The 19353-nt window shown below is 45.0% G+C and overlaps 1 protein-coding gene across 1 annotated transcript in view; it reads right to left on the bottom strand.

Annotated features, from left to right (window-relative positions):
* Positions 1 to 19353, bottom strand: part of EVA1C (eva-1 homolog C) — a 637492-nt gene that overhangs the window by 248344 nt on the left and 369795 nt on the right. Inside the window, exons 2-3 of the mRNA XM_069636343.1 lie at positions 12709 to 12914; positions 9044 to 9167 (exon numbers count right to left, since the gene is read on the bottom strand). Of these exons, the coding sequence (XP_069492444.1) occupies positions 9044 to 9167; positions 12709 to 12914 (330 nt within the window). The remainder of the gene's footprint in view (positions 1 to 9043; positions 9168 to 12708; positions 12915 to 19353) is intronic.

Genomic DNA, 19353 nt, shown 5'->3' with positions numbered 1-19353 from the left:
CAGCCAGTCCGTTGAGATAGGTGAGGTAAGGGAAGATGCGTTTCAGAAACCGAGGTGGGAATGACAGGATTTAGATGCATTGTTGATGTGGTGAGACAGAGTTAGGTCAGAGTCCATTGTGCAGCCAAGGATTTTGACAGTGGTGTTGGTTGGGGGGGGGCCTAGTGAGGGTGGCCAGGGAGTCGGTTGGGAAAATAAAGCAGTTTTTTCTACCTATCATGATCTCTGTTTTACCTAGGTTCAGAAGGAGATGGTTAGTCATCATCCAGTGCTCAATATCTGTGAGACATGTTGCTAGATCAGGGCGAGGGTAGGTGGTTGATTTAGGAATTCTCAAGATGATTTGTGTGTTATCCGCATAGTTATAGCAGGTGAGGTTGTGAGAGCAGATGATCCTGGGAAGGGGCTTCATTTAAAGGTTGAAGAGAAGTCAGAGTCAGGTGCCTTGGGATACTCCAGGGTTTACCAAGCATGCAGAGGAGAGAAAAGGTGGGAGATGGGTGATTTGCTGTCTATTAGTGAGGAATGAGGTGATCCAGGTGAGCGCTGAATCTCGCATTCCTAGGGAGTGCAGTCTTTCAGGGAGGACCATGTGGTTAATGATGTCAAACGCTGACAAGAGGTCAAGAAGAACAAGTGCTGCACATCCTTCTGAGTCTGCTGTGACTTTGAGGTCATCCCAGATAGAGATCAGCATGATTTCTGTTGCATGGCGCAGATGAAAACCTGATTGTGCGCGGTCTAGAAGATTGTTAGATTCCACGCAACCTTTGAGCTGTGAGTATGCAGTGCAGCTGATAAGTTTTGCCAGGAATCGGGTGTTGGAGATGGGCCTGTAGTTGATTGGTAGGGGACGGTTGAGGGATGCTTTTTTAAGCAGAGGTTTGACATGCGCGGTTTTGAAGAATTCTGGGAAGTTGCCAGTGGTGAGGGAGTCGTTAAGAATGGATCTAGCCAATTCTCCTGCACAGGTGGAGGTGAAGATTTCTTTGAGGAGAGAGGCGGGGCCATGAGTCAAGGAGGGAGCCGGAGGGTCGGCTGACAGATCGTACTTTCACAAACTCCTCGCTCGAGATAGGGTTGAAAGAGCAGAAAGAAGGGTTCTCGGGGGTGGGTTGGGGGAGGGTTGTTTTTTGTAGAGCAAGTGTCGGGCGAGCGGACAGGATGGAGGGTTTGGCATTGGGGTTGCCGGGCATTTGTGAGAAGGCAGTCGGGGCTGCGGTGCAGGGCAGGATCAAGAATGCTGTGATAATCCTGTGGAGCTCTTTGCGAGTTTTCATGTGGGGGGTGAACCATTTGGGGGTAGGTCCTTTGTGGGAGGTAGCGGACTTGGAAAGGGTTTGGGAAATGAGAGAGTTGTTTAGCCAGGAGTCGAAGAGCTCTATGGGTAAAGGTCTGTCTGTGGTTGGGAGTGAGGTGAGGTGGTAGTACCTTGGCCTTGTTCCAACACTTGAACTGAAATGTAGGGGTAGAGGAGGACCTGGGGGGTGGTGGCAGTGTGAGGAGAGAGAAGGTTATGGCAGAGTGGTCTGTCCAGATGAGGGGTTGAGGGGTAGACGTAGAGATCAGGTCGCAAGAGCTGAAAATGGCATTGAGGGTGTGGGCAACAGTATGCGTGGGTCCTGTGATATGCTGGGTGAGATTGAGTGACTCTAGGCTTTCGACCAGAGGTAGAGTCATGGAGTTGTTGGGGAGGTCGCAACCAGATGTTAAAGTTTCCCAGTAGGGTGAGTGTAGGGTGGTTAACTAGAATAGCCGCCAGTGAGTAGCAGAGGCTGTTGGCGAAGTGTCTGTAATAGCTGGGGGTCTGTAAACGAGTAGGAAGCTGAGTGAGAAAGTAGGCAAGAGAGAGAGTTTGACTAGGAAGGATTCACAGTTAGCTGTGCCGGGATGTGTTACAGTGGAGGTAATAGAGTTGTGAGGTTTGTGGAGGATGGCTAATTTGCCTCCCTCTGGAAGGTCTGTTGTGGGTGATGAGTCAGTAGTCAGATGGGAAGGCTTTCTGAGTGATAGGCTTGAGGTCATCCGAGAACCAGGTTTCCGTGATGAAGATACAGTCGGGGTTCTCGGAGGTTCAGAAATCATGGATGCTGTGTCTGTTCTTGGCTACGGAGCGGGCATTGAAGAGGAGGCAGGTGACTTTGTGAGAGGTAGCAGTGGCAGTGTTTTTCCGGTTGTCTGTTGTTGACAGGGCTGCGATGGTCAGGGTCACTGGTAGATTGGTGGTGGTGGTGGTGGTGGGGAGAGTGTCAATTGGGTAAGGCAGAGTAACAGGAGGAATAGAGGTGGTCGGGGATACTGTAAATGGGTTCGTAGAGGGTCATGGGTGGTTTGGGACTGGGAAAAGCAGGCATGCGGTTGCAGGCCTTCGACTAAGTAGTGGAGTGGGATGGACTGTTCGGTTGGTAACCAATGGCTCAGAAGATTGAGGTATAGTGGTGAGAGGTACTCAGTTGTTCAGAGGTGCCTAGCTGGGTGTTGTTACAGATTGGAGCACAGGGGATGGGAATGGGGAGAGGATGAGGGTTAAAGGAGAAGGAAGGGGGGATGTTGTCTTCAAGGAGGGAAGTGGGAGGCAGGGGTAACAGAGGGGATGTGATAGTGGGGCTAGGAGAGGCGAGGTGGATCGGGCGGTGTAGGGCTGGTGAGGCATGTAGAGCTGAGGGCCAGGGGTGTCATCTACCTCTGAGTTATGTGCGTTTGGGTGCTGAAGAAGTGTGCGAGAGGGTGGGGGGTCTGCAGGGAAGGGGATTGAGATGATAGTTCCGGAAAGGGCAAGACATGCCAAGCTGATAAAGGGACTGGGGTGGCCCTGAGTGGCCTTCTGGTTGCTGTCGGTGTGATGGAGAGGATGGTAGGTTGGCAGGCAATGCTTGTCAAGGGAGGTGTGGTCAGGGCAAGGAAGGTGGAGGTAGCACCGGAGTTGGCGGTGAAGGCAACCCTGAGCCGGGGAGGGGTTGGACGTAACCTGTTGCAGCACCCCCGGGATTCTTCTGTGGTGGTTTTGAAGTGAGTGTGGGACAGGTTGAAAGTGTATGTGAGGGAGGGTGTGTGGTTGGAGGATGTGGGAGAATAGGAGGTGCATTCGGGCAGAGGTAGACTGAGAATGATGTGTGGTGGTCCCTGGGGTTGTAGCTGTGGGGGTGAGGTAAAGGGGCATGGCGGGAGAGGTGCAGGGTGTGTTCCCGAAGGTAGGTGTAAGTGTTGAGCTTGCGGTGGGGCCATGATTTTTAGAGCTCCAGACGGCTCCTCTGGACTGAGAGTTGGATTCTGGGCAGTGGAACGCTTTGGGGGGGGAAGGCTTTCCGCCTGTGGAAGCAGAAAGGGGAGGTGGGGAGTGGGAGGGGGTGGGCAGGGGTTGTTGTGAACGGTGCCGGGATCAGTTGTTTCTGGGTGCGCCAGAGTGCCCCTCTGGTCTGAGAGTTGTAGTGTCTGCGCTGAGAGGATGTGGGAGGCTGTGGGATCTCTGAGATGGTGGGTGGGAAAGAGGGTTTGGAGGTGGTAGGAGGGTCAGCGGCGGTACTTTGGAGGGGGCAGGCAGTGAGCGACTCATGGTGGCCCAGAGAGCTCCTCTGGTCACAGAGTTGGGGGGGTGTGGTGAGTGGTGGTGGCGATGGGTCGGTATGTGTGCAGGGTTCCAGTGGAGGGGTCAGAGGTAAAAATGTTTTGTGGGGTGTGATGTGGGTTCAGGAAAGATGGTGCGAGAGTGAAGGATGTGGGGCGGATGGGGTGTAAGCAAACACAAGAAATAAAAAATGTTTAAAAAGCATACGTGGACAGTGCATGTATTGGGAGCACAGCTTACTGATGGGCACAAACATGACTTCCTCATACCATCACCAGGCAGAAAGGCTTGCGTGGCATAACAGGCCAGTTTTAATTTCTTCTCCTGGTTCACAAATCTATCCAAGGCAGCACTGTATCTATCCTCCTCTATCCAACTCTACAAGCCTTCTCGTAATCTCTGCTCTGCCACTTCGACTACCCTTGTGGCACATCGTCCTCCCTGTGTTTCCTCACGCTTTCACTTTCGCTCTTCTTGCTCCACTTGCATGCAATTCTCCTCCACATCAGACAAACAGTCCACACTGCTTTGTTCAAAACCAACCTAAAGGCCTACCTCCTTGCCTCAGAATGACCCTCTTAACCTACCTCTCATCTGCCTTCTAGCTAACATTTTTTTCCTTTGCCTCTAACCTCCCTCTGTCCCTCAATTTCTCTGCCTCCACTCTAGCACTTCACCATCATGGTCACATCGCTAGCACAGCTGGCCATACCGCCTATCTGCAGTTAAAAATGGCAAATGTTGGTGGTCATTAATCTATGTATCTCCACCTGTGTATTGTCCCCGGTGACTGTTCCATTTACTCTCCTCCATAACCTGCTCAGAATGTCAATCGAACTCACCCCATTGTAAGAAGCTCACTGCTTCCCGTCAAATTTGATTTCTTATCTATTTTAGGTTCTTTTGGGATGAAAAGAGCATTCTTCCTCCCTGTATATAAATTAATAAATAAATAAAAAAGAAATACATAAAACATGCATAGCAACTGGTTTCTTAGAACTCACTTTATCAGGGAAATAGTGGTTTGAACAGAGCAAATCTGGCCCATGAATATCCGGACTTATAAAGTAGAGAAATTGCATGTTGCCTTAAGCGTAATCCCACCTTTCACATTAGCAAATAAGAGAAAATATTATTTGCTCCATTGCTAAGTACATAGACACAGCAAAAATAATACAAAATCAATTTGCTACATTTTTTTGACACATTGAAAATATTTCTGCATGATCGCCTTTTTGCAGCCTTTTATTTTTAAGCAATTTTAAAAGATGTTTTGGTTTGTTCCCAAGGGGATGCTGGCCGAAATGTTCTAACTGGAACTACAGGTGGGGGAGTGAGAGCTGGTCGACCCCGGTTAATGCCAAATGTCTGGCTCTAGTTTGGCTTGAGTGCCTTTGTGAAAGGGGAGCCAAAATGGAGCCGAGCCAAGCCAAGCATCACTTCATCCTCAGTTACATTCACAAGTAAATTAAGTGACACAGCCGCCCAGTGACAGTGAAAACAACTGCATTATATCATCTACTCCCACAGAGTACTTTATCACTTAGCAGGAATTGCATGTGGGTGCAAAAAAGAAAGATTTACTGTTAGCATATGTGGTCTGAAACCCGCACAATTGCAAACTGTGCCACCAGAAAATAAACCTGGCGTCCAAACTTGATCAATATGTGCAATCCTGGACAAACTGCTTTACTTAAATGGTTCATATTATCTCTGACTCACAATTGGGAAAACTTACAAGTGATTCAGATAAATGTTAATTATCCAAAAAGCCACAAATATATAGTGTATCAAACAATAGTGTTTGTTCCAAAGATGATAGCAATATTGTTCATTTATAATGTGCAAACCAGAGGCAGAAGTATCCCTTAACTTGCTAATTGTACTCTCCTAACGTAAAAGTTAAATAGATGATGTACTGCACTGTTTGGTGGGTAAGAGGGTGTTCATGTGACATATTTCTTTACTGTAGTGACATGATCATTTCTTTTATACCTCCCTGTGCTCGGGGCAGTGGCCATGGTCTCTCCACACACTACGCAGTTTATGAATTAGACAGTGGGAAGTCACTCTGATCTTGGTCAAGGGGGATACTTAATTAGACATGAGGCTTTCCACCTGCCACACAGACCTTTAATTTGTTTATCTCAATCATCATCCACCATCCAAGATATGTGGGTGCTGCATGTTGCTTCCACATGTCCCTTCTGAAAACCTGAGGATAGCACCATAGGGTTTAAACCCATTAGAAGTGTGCACAATATTTAGCTGCAAGTCTGGGTGAAGCAATGACTACAGCTAGCTGACCTTTTTAAACAGTTTTGTTGTTGTGTATGTGAGTCTAGAGAGTACAGTTTCAAAACACAGGGGCTTGTTTAGGAGGACATTACTTAGTCTTCTTTTAGGTGTAGGGTTCCATTTGTAATGGTGAAATTAAAGACTTAAGCACTCTTTTGCTTAGCCTAGGGTTTTATGTATTTGTTAGGTTGGTATATATTGTGATGTGTGTAATTTTTTAAGTTATATTTATGAAGCAGAATATTATTTTAGCTCCTTATAACTGTGCATTAACACACTAGGGGTGAAAAGGTATGTTGTTGTGGGGGCAGACCCCTAATTATGTCAAGCCAAGCAGGCCCACCACCTGAGGAACGAGTGTACGTTTTGTACGTAAAGCAAGTTTATTGTACACTTGTCTGGGAGCAGTTAGATGGTGTCATGGAACATCTTATATACATTATTGCAACAGTTAAAACACTCCCAGATACGTTATTACAATACACCCCCCACATGTGATTGGAGAAAACCTCTTAAAATCTTTTTAAAAAATCCCAAAATCCCATCTTTATCCAATTCCTTCACTCTCATTGGTAGCCATTATCTTAACTACCATCTTCAGCTCATGTGCAGAACACACCTCCTTTTAGGATTTGTCAGTAGTAGGTCATCACATCATCAACCAGTTAAACATTTGTATGCAAACATAATTCAGTACTAGTAATAATTGGACTAAGCCCTTTTAACCTCAACTCTTAATTGCACCTGGTTTGCATAAATACTTCAAGCGATATGAAGAAGGTGAGTAAACCAGTTCTTCTTTGAACTAGTGATAAATCTCATCCCCCGGTTCACTGGGCTCCATTGGTACATCCTAATCTAAATAACTGCCACGTCATCACCCACTGCATATCTGAAAATACAATTGAAACTTCTGGGTTTCAATCACTTTAGCCTTGAGCATTGATTCACCCCATGTTTTACTGCTGGTCAAAAACAAATAGCGAAAACCTTCTGTTAAGCTCCCATGCATTCAAGAGATACATCTGCTGTCTGCGATAATTATCAGACCATAAAACCCATGGCAACTCCTTGAGTTGACCATCACAAAGATTGAAGTTACTTATTTACCCATCCTCTGGCCTCTGAAACTCCATGGAACCAGTTACTCAAACGTCAACCACCAAGCCTGCAAAACCAGAACTTCCCAGTTACCTAAAATGCATTGCACTAACTGCTAGCTGCAAAGTCTGAATGAATTAATCAAACAAGCCTACTACATGCAGATATATATAAACTCCTTTTGTATGTTCCTCAGTGTGGAATTTCTAATAAATATTATTTCTCCACCTGTAAATCGTGTTCATGTTACATTTGGCGGTTTTTACATTTTATCTTTCTGCGCACGTGCATATCTAATATTTATCAGTTCAACTCAAAAAGTAACACTAAGTAACATATCGAAACTACACTGGATACGTAGGAAATTGCAACATCGCGCTCAGATCGCCACACGACTCAGTCATCAATATGGCGTGCGCAGCATGTACCCCTCGTGTTCATGGTGACCTTTTCTGATCACCCCAACATTATCAAGGGTTCACAGTGCAGACTGGGATACAATCCAATCTTACAAAAAGTTTGTGATCCTGGACAAATCATGTCATTTCACTTTGCCATATCTTTTAAAATTGGGATGCCAGATAGGTTTCTTGTTATGGGGGTAGGAAGGCAGGACATCAGGTATGGGTTTGGGTTGTGAGGGGCAGAGAGGAATACCAGTTTTGTGTAGGGAGTGAGGAAGCAAGAAGACAGGTATGGGTTTTGTGTTTGAGGGTACGCATCTAGGCAGCAAGACATGCATCTTTTGCCGGCTCAGCTCACATTTGGCTCTTAGAGCCAAGACGGGCCTCATGGCTCAGCTCTGCCCATTAAGGATTTGGTTCCCCCACCTCTAACTGGAACTGAATGGTTTAAACGCACATCTTCCCTTTCCTTGTGAGTTCCCATCACATACCCTCCTTGGAGTCCCACTCTCTCCCACACACCTAATCCTATTCCTCTTCCGACCCCATGTCTTATTTCAATTTTTCTTTTATCAACAACATATGTTTTTTTTTTAACAGTAGTTTCACGCCTTTTTAGGTCTTTTTATGGTTAATGGATGTGTCAGCGAATATTTTGCACCAGATGATGCTACACACTACACTATGGGTCCGATTATCAAAGCAAAATATGGTTGCAGCAAAATGTGATTCACTAATAATTAAGCGTTTGCACCTGGGTGCATGTGTGCAAATTACACTGCATGTAATGAACAGGAGGGATAGGAAGGCTATAAACAGCAAGTTTATACCTGCAAAATGGGTGTGTCTGGAGGAATGGGAATGGCCAGGAAATGCAAATTACCGCCGCCTACAATAGTATGGCACTTGCTCTGTAGCAATGTGCCCATGATCCACCCTGAAGTCAATTTCAGGATGCGTGCAAATCTGCAGGGATTTACGCCACTTTTTAAACAATCTTCCCCAAAAGTGCTTCACTTGCTTTGGCGTTTGGCGGCCCTTTTAGGTAAAAACGCAGTGTAGCAAAGTTTTCACCTTTTTCCTGCTCAGGTTAATTTACACTGCCAAGGATTTGCGCCTGGTGATTTGTTCTTCATTTGTGAATCAGAGATATTTGCTCGTGCAAATTGCACCTGCCCACGCGGGATTACTCATGAATCACCTCTGATTTGCAGAGGCGGCCTACCCCACCTTGTAACCAGTGGAGTAACTTTGCTGAAAATGTTGGGGGGTCATGACACCTGAAGAAAAGGTGTCCCAGCCAAATGAATGGGGATAAAACGGTCTGCCATGAAAGTTGGGCGGGACAAACACCCCTGTCCCCCCTAAAACTACGCCCATACTTGTAACCGCAAATGGATTTCTTTGCGGATCGGACCCGTCATTTTTCTGTAAACAAAAAATGAAATCATAAACACCTCTAAACTCATTCTGATATTCCCATGCTTGTGTTTCCGTGGCCTTGTAGGAGATAGTATGTCCTTAGAACATACAGAGAGGTACATTTTCCAAGAAGCACACACAGTAAACAAAGAAAGCATGATATTATTTTTCGACAATACTTTCGACAGCAGCCGCGGGTAAAATGGCGGCCAGAAAAGCCGCTTGGCAGCGGCCGCAGATTAGCCTTACTTACCAGGTTTGCACTTAAAGGAAACAAGGAGGTATTTAGCGGTGCCGGGGCAGGGGTCAGGTCCAAAAACACGGCTATTGACAGGCACTTGGCAGGCTCGCAGGTTCTGGCACTCGTCCAGCACTTTCTAGAACAATAAGGGTTGCACATGATAGCCTTGAAAATGCAGACATTAAAGTGCAGTAAACGCACAAGCCCCTCAACCGTGAAAGCCTTTGCATCTAGTTAACAACTTGAACACATGTTTTGTTCACCCAAAAGCTAAAGATACATTCTATAGCAGGATCACTGATTAAATAATCGATTAACGCATCTATAAAAAAGCAGATACAGTTTTCCAATACTTTTTAAAAACATTTTTTCAGCTCTATACAACTATGCAATTATATTTACTCTGAAAATACAATTTAAATTATAAGAATGCTTTGTATTAGCCAAACATATTAAACCTTGGTTTTAAAATAATGTATGAGTAGGTCAGAGACCTTTCTGAATGTTTGCACTCACTTTTGCATTATAAAAGTGCTTGGGCACCGTTTCCCTGTATAGTTTGTTTAATATTTCATCAGAAGGAACCCAGAGAAAGATTACAGGAAATACAATGCAGGTACTTGTTATACGTGCACATATATGTTGGAGCTGTTACTGTTGTATCTAGGAAGAGACAAAGACCCTGAATATTGAGCCACTGTGTGTCATAATGCTGGCCTTTGAAGGCCACTAGCAAAATAGAGGCAGCTGCATTCCCTCTGCCCCAGTAGTGGGCTTGGGGCTTCCGGTAAGATGGAGGGGGACTAAGGGTGGTACCAGAGGGCTATCCCCTGTAAAGGAAAAAAATAACAAGCACAGGCGTACGATAGGCATTTTCCAGGCACTGTCATTATGGTAATACCTGGCAATAAGATGGCAACGGCATGTGAATACCAGGGCATATGATAGCTATGCCTGGAAAATGCTAACAGCTTTAGAAAAGCCACAATTGTATGCTTGTTAGTTTGGGCTATTAGGTGTCGCTTGCAGCACCTATAAGCCAAAACGATTGCATTGGAGTACAGATATGGAGGAATGTCATCTGAGGAGGGGCACACAGCCTGTAGGTGTTGCTTGGTTATTGGTCTACCCATTGACAGCCCATGGCCATGCTAATCCCTATGGCCATTCCCACCCAGTTCCCGACCCCCCCACCCAAAACGACTCCCCATGGCAACTCTTAGAGCTCACTTTAACCAAATGTTAGCATCAAACGTTCAATTTAAAGTGACTGCAGGCGAAGAGCGATGGTCTGGAGGGTTGCCCAGAGCAATGCCAGAGACTCAGATTCATTTGAAGCCTTTTAGTCATCACCACTTTTGTTTTGCGGGAGTCTTGTGCAGGAGGTATGTGACCCAGTAGTTCGGGCTGGACTGACCCTTTTTGGGTGGGACCAAGCCTGATTTGCATATGGTCTTTGCCCTTTTGTAATGGCTTGACAGGCAAAGAATGATGGTCTGGAGGGTTGCCCAGAGCAATGCCAGAGGTTCAGATGAATTCAAAACTTTCCAGCCATCACCTCTTTTGTTTTGCTGTAATCACCCGGAGTGGGACTGGTATGCCCCATGTGGGTCCTGTGCCTGCTGGGCTTAGAGACCCAACCTACTCTGCACTGATGATGCCGAACGAGGCCGAAACATGTTTGGGGATGCTTGTGGTCTCGTGCAGAAGGGATGTGACCCATCAGTTTGGGCTGGACTGCCGCTTTTGGGGCGGGACCAAGACTGATTTGCTCATGGTCTTTCCCGTTTTGCAATGGCTTGGTAGTTGGCAGGCGAAGAACTATGGTCTGGAGGATTTCCCAGTGCAAGGCCAGAGGTTCAGATTCATTTGAAACCTTCCAGCCATCACCTCTTTTGTTTTGCTAGGGTTTTTCAAAGCAGTCTTCTAAGCGTTAATGACTTAATTGGAGTTGTAAACCCACTACTGGTTTAATAAAAAGGTGTCTTAAGCAGGTCTGCCTTCAGCCACTTGAGTTATAAGCACTCTGCATGTCCTTCAGTTTAGTCCTGTTAAAAACAAGCATTGGCAAAGCCAACAGTTTTGTCTTGTGTTTAAGTATTAGGCATTTGCCAGGCGCTGCTATTAAATGCCCAGGTATTCACACCATTTTGTACCTGCTACCACCCATGGCCAGTTAATACCACTATGGATGTGCCTGGCAAGTGGCTTTACCATGCCTACACAACAGCCCAAACTGTTTGCATTGCCAATGCTTGTTTTTAACAGGGATTTGGTACATGGAACACATATAAATCAAGAATGTACACTTGGTTAAGACATTTTTATTTTATAGCACCACAAGAGCATTTACAGTTGCAATTCATCCATTAACTCTCACAATGCTGCCTAGAAATACCACTGGCAGGTCAAATGTGGATCCCATTGCTTGATATAATTGTTCAAATTGGTCCCAGGAGGATGTGTTTTGGCTAGGCAGTGGGTGCAAATGGCCACTGGGATTAGTATGTCCATGGGCAGTCAATTGGTAGGTAAATAACCATATAACATCCACAATTTGCATGTCTTTATTAACATGGCGTCTCCTGCCTAGCCGTAATCCAATGCAATAGTTTCAATTCATTGATAGTGCTTAAGTGCCATCTAGAAGCCCAAACTAACACAGGAATGCTGCCAGGGATTCCCTGCATGCAGCATTTAAATGCAGGGATTAGGGCACAGACCCAATTGAACAGTCAGAAGATAGCAGACAGACTCTTGAACACAGTTCACATTGCACTGGCACGCTGTGAAGTTTGGATTGTGCAGATTGCACTCTGTATAATCTGAATGTTTCCCAGTGTCCCTTCAGGGGTGGTGAGAGGGTGTATCCCTTCTCAGATTATGCGCCATATTGGTGCCCTCCCTCCCTTATAATGTGTTCTGAATTGATGTTGTTAGTGTGAATGCGGTGTATCCCTCTGCTAGTGGCTCCCTGAACAGCCAATGAGAATTGCCTTCATAAAGCTGACCCGAGTCCCCAGCAATGAATATGAGATGTGTAGTTATATTTCCATGCAAATGCGTCAGTGCAGAATTACAGGGTCGGAATAAGTTGAACTAGTGCCATCATGCATGCGTGCATGCGACAGTATGCAGTTTGGCGTGTAAATTGGACGACAAGGGTGAAGGAGCGCTGTCACTAGTGTGGATCCTGGGTTTCCATGCACTGAATCCCTGATCTGCCTCTGCCATGTGTGCAGACTGATCAGAATCACAGGTCAGACCACAAATTAGTAGCAATGATCATGGTGAAGGCCTTACCTGAGATTTCAGCTGGTTCTATGGCGGGGGGGGGGCATCCTAATCTCATATATCGAGGTGGAAATTCTATATTAAATAACCTGGTTCCCTCGTTTTACACAATAAACCGCATGGACTCCAGCAACATGACTGCTGTAACATGAGGGACTGGCGGCAGTTAGTTTCAAAACACATTCTCTTGAGAATTAATCAACAAGTGCTTATTTATAATTCAAGGAAAAATGTGCAGCCCTTTGGCAATTTGTTTAGGATAATGATACATTTCCTTTACTTCTCTAACACGTTCTTCTCGTGCCACAGAATGTTAGCTAGAGGGCTCAAGCCTCCTTGGCTTACCCACCACCCCCTGACAGACATTTTAGCTCATGAAATACCTGTAAAGTAGTTTCTGCCATGCAATCTACACTTCCTTTCTCCATAGCTTCTGGCTCTAGCGTAGGACACATGTGGTAGGTCTGCAGCCTACGTCCGTAAAACGCGGACTGAATGCTTATGGTGGAATGTCGGGGACACTGCAAGCTTAGGTGGTCCCCGTCACAAGCGTACACAGTGTGGTTCCGCAGAAGTTTAGTCAGGTAATCTGGAAGAAAAATGGCACATCAGAAGTACTGTAAATAATTGCAAGAAATTGAAGATCACAAACGGTTGCAACGATAGTCAGGCACTGGCTACTGCTCACAGGACAAAAAGCAGGGATATGCAGACACAATGCGACATCAACATGGTAAGACGCACAACCGCAAAATGGCTTCCGATACATAACTCTGTTGACTCAAGATAGTGGTTAAAGCAGTGTCCAATGGGGAATTATTATCCTATGTGTCTCCACTGACTGTCTACCAGTAAATAATGAGCTACATATCTGAAGGGGACAGGGATGGACTGGCCCATACAGAACTCTGGAGATTTCCCGGTAGGCCTCTGCACCCTGGGTCTCTTTTGTGTGCTATTTCCAAATTTTCTCATAGGAAAAGCACTGGGCTTGCTGAAAATGTGTAATATGGGGCCACTTTGAAAATGATTTCCAGGGCCTCTTTTGGTTCCCAGTATTTATTTCCAGGACCTCTTTTGGTTCTCAGTGATTATTTCCAGGGCCTCTTTTGGTTCTCGGTGATTATTTCCAGGGCCTCTTTTGGTTCCCTGTCCACCCCTAGAAGGGGATGTTGTCAGCCTTTCAAATGTTGTGTATATTCATTGCTCGTGTACGATTGAAAAAAAGGAGTTAACTATCCAGGGAGCATGATTGGCATTTTGTTCTTCATTGTTACATTATATTAAACAAAGGGAGACCAAGCCAAAACTTTTGGCGTGTTTTTACGTTGGAAGGTCGTATTTAGGACGGATTTGAGGCAGGAGTGATGAAGGAAATAAGCAATGAGTAGTAAAGCAGTAAAGTAAATGGGTCTTCATTAACAATGTTACAACTAATCATTGTAGGTGGCTTCCCACAAAAGTCACACTGACAACAGTCATCTTTCCCAATAAAACTGGTAAGAAACAAGGAGCCTGATTTACAAAAGCATTTCTCATAGGGAAAATCCCATCGAAAAATGCTTTGTAAATCAGGCCCAAGTTACCTCAACTAAGGTAATCTCTCTTATTTTTTGTTATTGGGGGATCTGATTCTCGAAAAAACGGGAGAGTAATAATAAGCTACATATGACAAAAATGAGAAAACAGATTACCCCACTCATCGTCTATAAATGTCGGGTTGGATGATCTTCACTATTGCACAGCGGAAAAACATAATTTCTTCCTTCAAAACCACACTCGATACAACCTCAATTAATCACATACCATAGTGCCCCAATGCTAATAAACCACTTTTCACTATTTACTTTACAAAAAAGAGCAATTTTATTCAATATCACAAAATATAAAAATACCTACATAAAAGACATACAAGTCGTCGCGTTTCCTCCCGACGACTTTGGCAACCCGGCGTGACGCACGCGAACGAAGCAGCGGTCCCCGCCTTGACTGTTGGAACTCTCACGGCTACCGCTGGAGACCGCTCGAGCAGGGTGTACGAACTTGACAGGGCAAGAATCTGTCCATACTTACCAGTTAAGGTGCATTTGCTGCCTACCTGAAAATGAGACGAGCCGTGGAGCCTCTAAAATATGCTAGTCTCCCGTTAAAAGAAAAAAGGTTCTACATGTAAGATACCTAAAGAAATTAAATAGTGGGTGGAAACATATATCCCACCTAAATAAGAAATCGTTGGGGGACTTGATGAACCATAATTTCTTGAAACCAGTAACAGTACCAGCTACAATTGAGCCAGTGCATTCTCACACCTATATTGAATATGTGTGTTCTTTGTATATGGGGTATACAACAGTATTAATACTATATTGAAGAAATGTACCAGTCCTGAAGAAGGCCATAAAATCACGAGTTCTACAAGCACTAGAGATAGTGCTTAATCCTACCCAAGGGCCAAAAAATGTCGACTACTGTATAAGACTAGAAAACAACTAAGTCAAACATCTAACAGCTACAATCTATTGTAATCTGTTGTATTGATAACAGAAACCCCAATTAAAGAGTTGTTGTTTTTCAACAACTTTTTTAACTGTATTTTGAAAATCGCAAATAATTGTATGTCCTTTATGTAGATATTTTTATATTTTGTGATATTGAATAAAATTGCTCTTTTTTGTAAAGTAAATAGTGAAAAGTGGTTTATCAGCATTGGGGCACTATGGTATGTGATTAATTGAGGTTGTATTGAGTGTGGTTTTGAAGGAAGAAATTATGTTTTTCCCTGTGCAATAGCGAAGATCATCCAACCCGACATTTATAGACAGTCAGGCCCAAGGACACATCCTCAATACACTGGAGAGACTATAAGCAATGGTTTTACAAATACTGCAGCTTAAGACAAAATGGGAAACAGGTGACAGCAAGAGAGGCAGGTGTAATGGAATTATAATACAAGCATAAATATGCACACTATGTTCTGACTTCTTGAAAAAGCATGTCCTTAATGTTTGTTTAAAATCCATGCATCTCTAAAGACACTTGTCACCAGTCTCTCCAACTTTAAACATCTAGCTTTCTGTTGCAGTTATGAACTGTTTGCTACTAAGCTTATTTTTCTTCATGCAATTAGTCGGCATATTTGACATGTATTACACCTGTTTTCCCAAGATTGACTCAGATGAAGAAATAACATTTAACTAAAAATCAAACATATGTTTTTTTAGTGCCTAGGCCAATGCTTAACTGGCTGTACTTTTGTGTGTGGTTTAGTGTTCGGCGGGTGGCGGGACACACGCCATGCAAAGAAAACCAAAGAGTTACTACATATTGACATTAGCACCTTTCCTAATACACTGCTGTGAGGCTTGCCACCCAAGTGCGCCAAAGGCGACTCTTGAAACTAAAACTAATCAATGATGTTGTAAATCTTCATATTTATTTCTAAGCAAAATGTCATCAGCTCAGAACATACAGAAAGTGAGGATAAGTGATAGGACGATAGATGGCTGGATCCCACTGATCAAGGAAAGTCTTCTTTAAGAGAGGGAGTAATAAGGCATATTGCAACTCAGCTACTATAAGGCCAGTTCTAGGAGAAGATTACAATTGAAAGCCTGTTTTCCTGAGAGACCAGAGATTAAATCTGCTTAAATATGTTTGCAGGACACATTTCCATGGGGTTCTGGGGTTTAATCAAAGGCCCAAAAAAACATAATTAAAAGGCCAACTGGAAAAATTACCTGCCAGCTTTCAAAAACCTTCACACTGAAAATGAGCCTATGAAGGCATACTATGTGGGTGCTTTCTGCAGTTGAAATCCAGATAATAAGAAATGTAATCAGAAAGGCATAACACATTGTTGGCAGAGAGACAAATGCTATATACGAGGGGGTAGTCCTGTCCTCAAATGTATGTAACTGCAATTATTTATTACAGTGATAATTTCGAAACCTCCAGAGATCAACAGTAAGACATTCAAAGTATGTATTTACTTAAAGAGGAATGATCCAAACACAGAGTTGCATAAACAAGTGTGTCACAAGGTATAATGAACACAACACTTTTAAATCAAATAGATACATCAAAAAGTGTCCTGTGGCCATAAGTACGAAAATCCAAAAAACAATTGTGTGGTATCAACTAACATATGCATAATTTGGTTAAATATTGCTCCATATTAATCCACACGCATATTGAGAAGATACATATAATGCAGTGAGTATTTACAAATGCACCCACTTTTCAGCCCAAACAGTCTACGGTGTGTCATAGGTGTTCAAGGAGTACAAGTATCACCCAAACAGAAACACACGTTTTCAAGAGACATAAAGATATTGTTCATCTGATAACAGACTGGTGTCCAAAGAACTGGTGGGCTGGTCCCCTTTTGAGTGGAATATAAACCTTAAAAATAGGGTCTGTTGTAGCCTGGCTTAAGAGGGATAACCAAATGACTGGTCGACGTCAAAAATAGAATTAGTAGTGGTTCTGACGGTCAGCATTCACAGTTGTTCCAGAAAGAACATGGTGACCTTGGACGTTTAGGTTGGGTGGTGTTAGAGCCTTCTTCTGGGGCCAAGTGGAAACAGGTCTCCCTATGAATAAAAACATATATAGTGGTGTATTTAGAATAAGTCCAAGTGGTGGAAAAAGTCTAGGGTGGAATGGCAAGAAGGTTAAAAACAGGGCTCCCTATAGGCGGTAGGAGCGGATCAAGTGAAAGGATTTTTTGGGGGGAAGGTCCTTGGACCCAGTAAACTAACCTTGGGTGGTGCTGGTGGTGGTTGCAGGTTCAGGTTGGTTGTAACTGCAGCTCATAGAAAAGTGTGATGCTGGTTATGATGAGGCAGGCTGGATGTGGTAGCCTGTGGCAACAGAAAAGTGAAAAGAGGGACAGGGGTCCCAGTGAGCTTGGGCGCAGATTGCTGAGGCTGGGGAGTCAGGTTAAACAGTGGCCGTTCCAAAAAACGTTAAGGGTGGTTACCTTAAATGACTGGGGGGAACAGCTTTGGACTGCTGGTCCTTGTGGAGTGGATCCTGGTGAGTCTGATCCTGTTTGCGCCTGCCGATGGGTCTGGAGCATAGAAACGAGCGTATCAGCTGTGCAGGCTGTATATGAAGTCAGCTGTGCGTCCGTCTCTAGTGTGGACCAGAGCTGTGTGCTGAGATGCCTGTGCGCATGTGCAGAGATGTAGTGTCTCTGAGGAGCACATTCTCATGATCACTGTGGTCCCAAGCTCTGTTGCCCTGGCGGCCGGGCCCGGCGCCTGTCACGTAGGCAAACAGAACTGGGGCTGCTTGAAAGTGAAAGTGGCATGTCTGGAGGGCTCGAGTTGGCGAGGCACATGTGGGGCAAAGGTGCAGACAAATTAAGTGCACATTAGGGGGGGCGGGTGGTGGATGGCCTTGGTCTGAGTTGGGGTGGAGACAAAATTGGCAAAAGGGCTGCCATGAGGCTGCAGGGTGTAATGGATCCCTGGTGTTCTAGCAGGATGAATGCAGGAGAAAAGCAGAGAAAAAAAGGAGAGAAAAAAGGGGAAGGACTGGTTTGTTGGTCCGGATGAATGTGGCCCTGTGGAATGACAGGTCTGGGGCACCCCTTGGGGATAAGGACCAGTAGAATGGACCGGCTGTGTATAAATGGGGTTGCATTGATGCTTGGCTGGTAACTAGACCCGGATACCCTGGCGGAGAGGAGTGGAGGCTGAAGGGTAGTTATTGATATTCAGAAGGTGCTATCTCATTGAGCCCGTGGGTGGCAGTTTGTAGTTTAAAAAGCCACCACGCCTCTTTGAAATTGAGTGCCTTGGTGCTGTTGGAAGATTTCTGGACTTTGTCTATCACCCACCATTTGAAGGAGTCGAAACTGTGCTGATATTCAAGGAAGTGGGAGACTAGCGGTGCTGTATGTGTTCTGCACCTAATCCTGGACTTGTGTTCTCCGATCCTGATGTGGACAGGTCAGGAGGTTTGTCCCACGTATCGAAGTTTGCAAGGACATTCAATTAGATAAATGACATTTGGTGTTTTGCAATTGGAAAATTGGCGAAGTTCCCACTCTTTGTCTTCTGTAGAGTAGGATTTTATTTTCAGAGTTTGATTGCAGACTGCACAATTGCCACATGGATGGTGACCCTGGATCTCCCGCATGTTCCATAGTGAGGACCTTGCATATTTCTGTTTGTATCTCGCATGGGTAAGGACGTCTTTGAGATTTTTAGATCTCTTGAGAGCCATCCTGGGTAGAAGTTCTTCAGGTAGGCTCAGCCGTACTATGGGCCAGAATGCGCATGTGCTCCTCAGAGACACTACATCTCTGCACATGCACCCAGGCATCTCAGCACACAGCTCCGGTCCACACTCAGAGACGGACGCATGGCTGACTTCATATACAGCCTGCACAGCTGATACGCTCGTTTCTATGCTCCAGATCCATCGGCTGGTGCAAACAGGATCAGACTCACCAGGATCCACTCCACAGGGACCAGCAGTCCAAAGCTGTTCCCCCCAGTCATTTAAGGTAACCACACTTAACCATTTTTTGAACGGCCACTGTTTAACCTGACTCCCCAGTCTCAGCAATCTGCGCCCAAGCTCACTGGGACCCCTGTCCCTCTTTTCACTTTTCTGTTGCCACAGGCTACCACATCCAGCCTGCCTCATCATAACCAGCATCGCACTTTTCTACGAACTGCAGTTACAACCAACCTGAACCTGCAACCACCACCAGCACCACCCAAGGTTAGTTTACTGGGTCCGAGGACCTTCCCCCTCAAAAATCCTTTTGCTTGATCCGCTCCTACCGCCTATAGGGAGCCCTGTTTTTAACCTTCTTGCCATTCCACTCTAGGCTTTTTCCACCACTTGGACGTATTCTAAATACACCACTATATGTGTTTTTATTCATAGGGAGACCTGTTTCCACTTGGCCCCAGAAGAAGGCTCTAACACCACCCAGCCGAAACGTCCAAGGTCACCATGTTCTTTCTGGAACAACTGTGAACGCTGACCATCAGAACCACTACTCCTTC

This window comes from Ambystoma mexicanum, chromosome 7p (assembly GCF_040938575.1).
Source record: "Ambystoma mexicanum isolate Mex_15411 chromosome 7p, UKY_AmexF1_1, whole genome shotgun sequence".
Taxonomy (NCBI): Eukaryota; Metazoa; Chordata; class Amphibia; order Caudata; family Ambystomatidae; genus Ambystoma; species Ambystoma mexicanum.
This window is presented reverse-complemented; position numbering and strand designations above follow the sequence as displayed.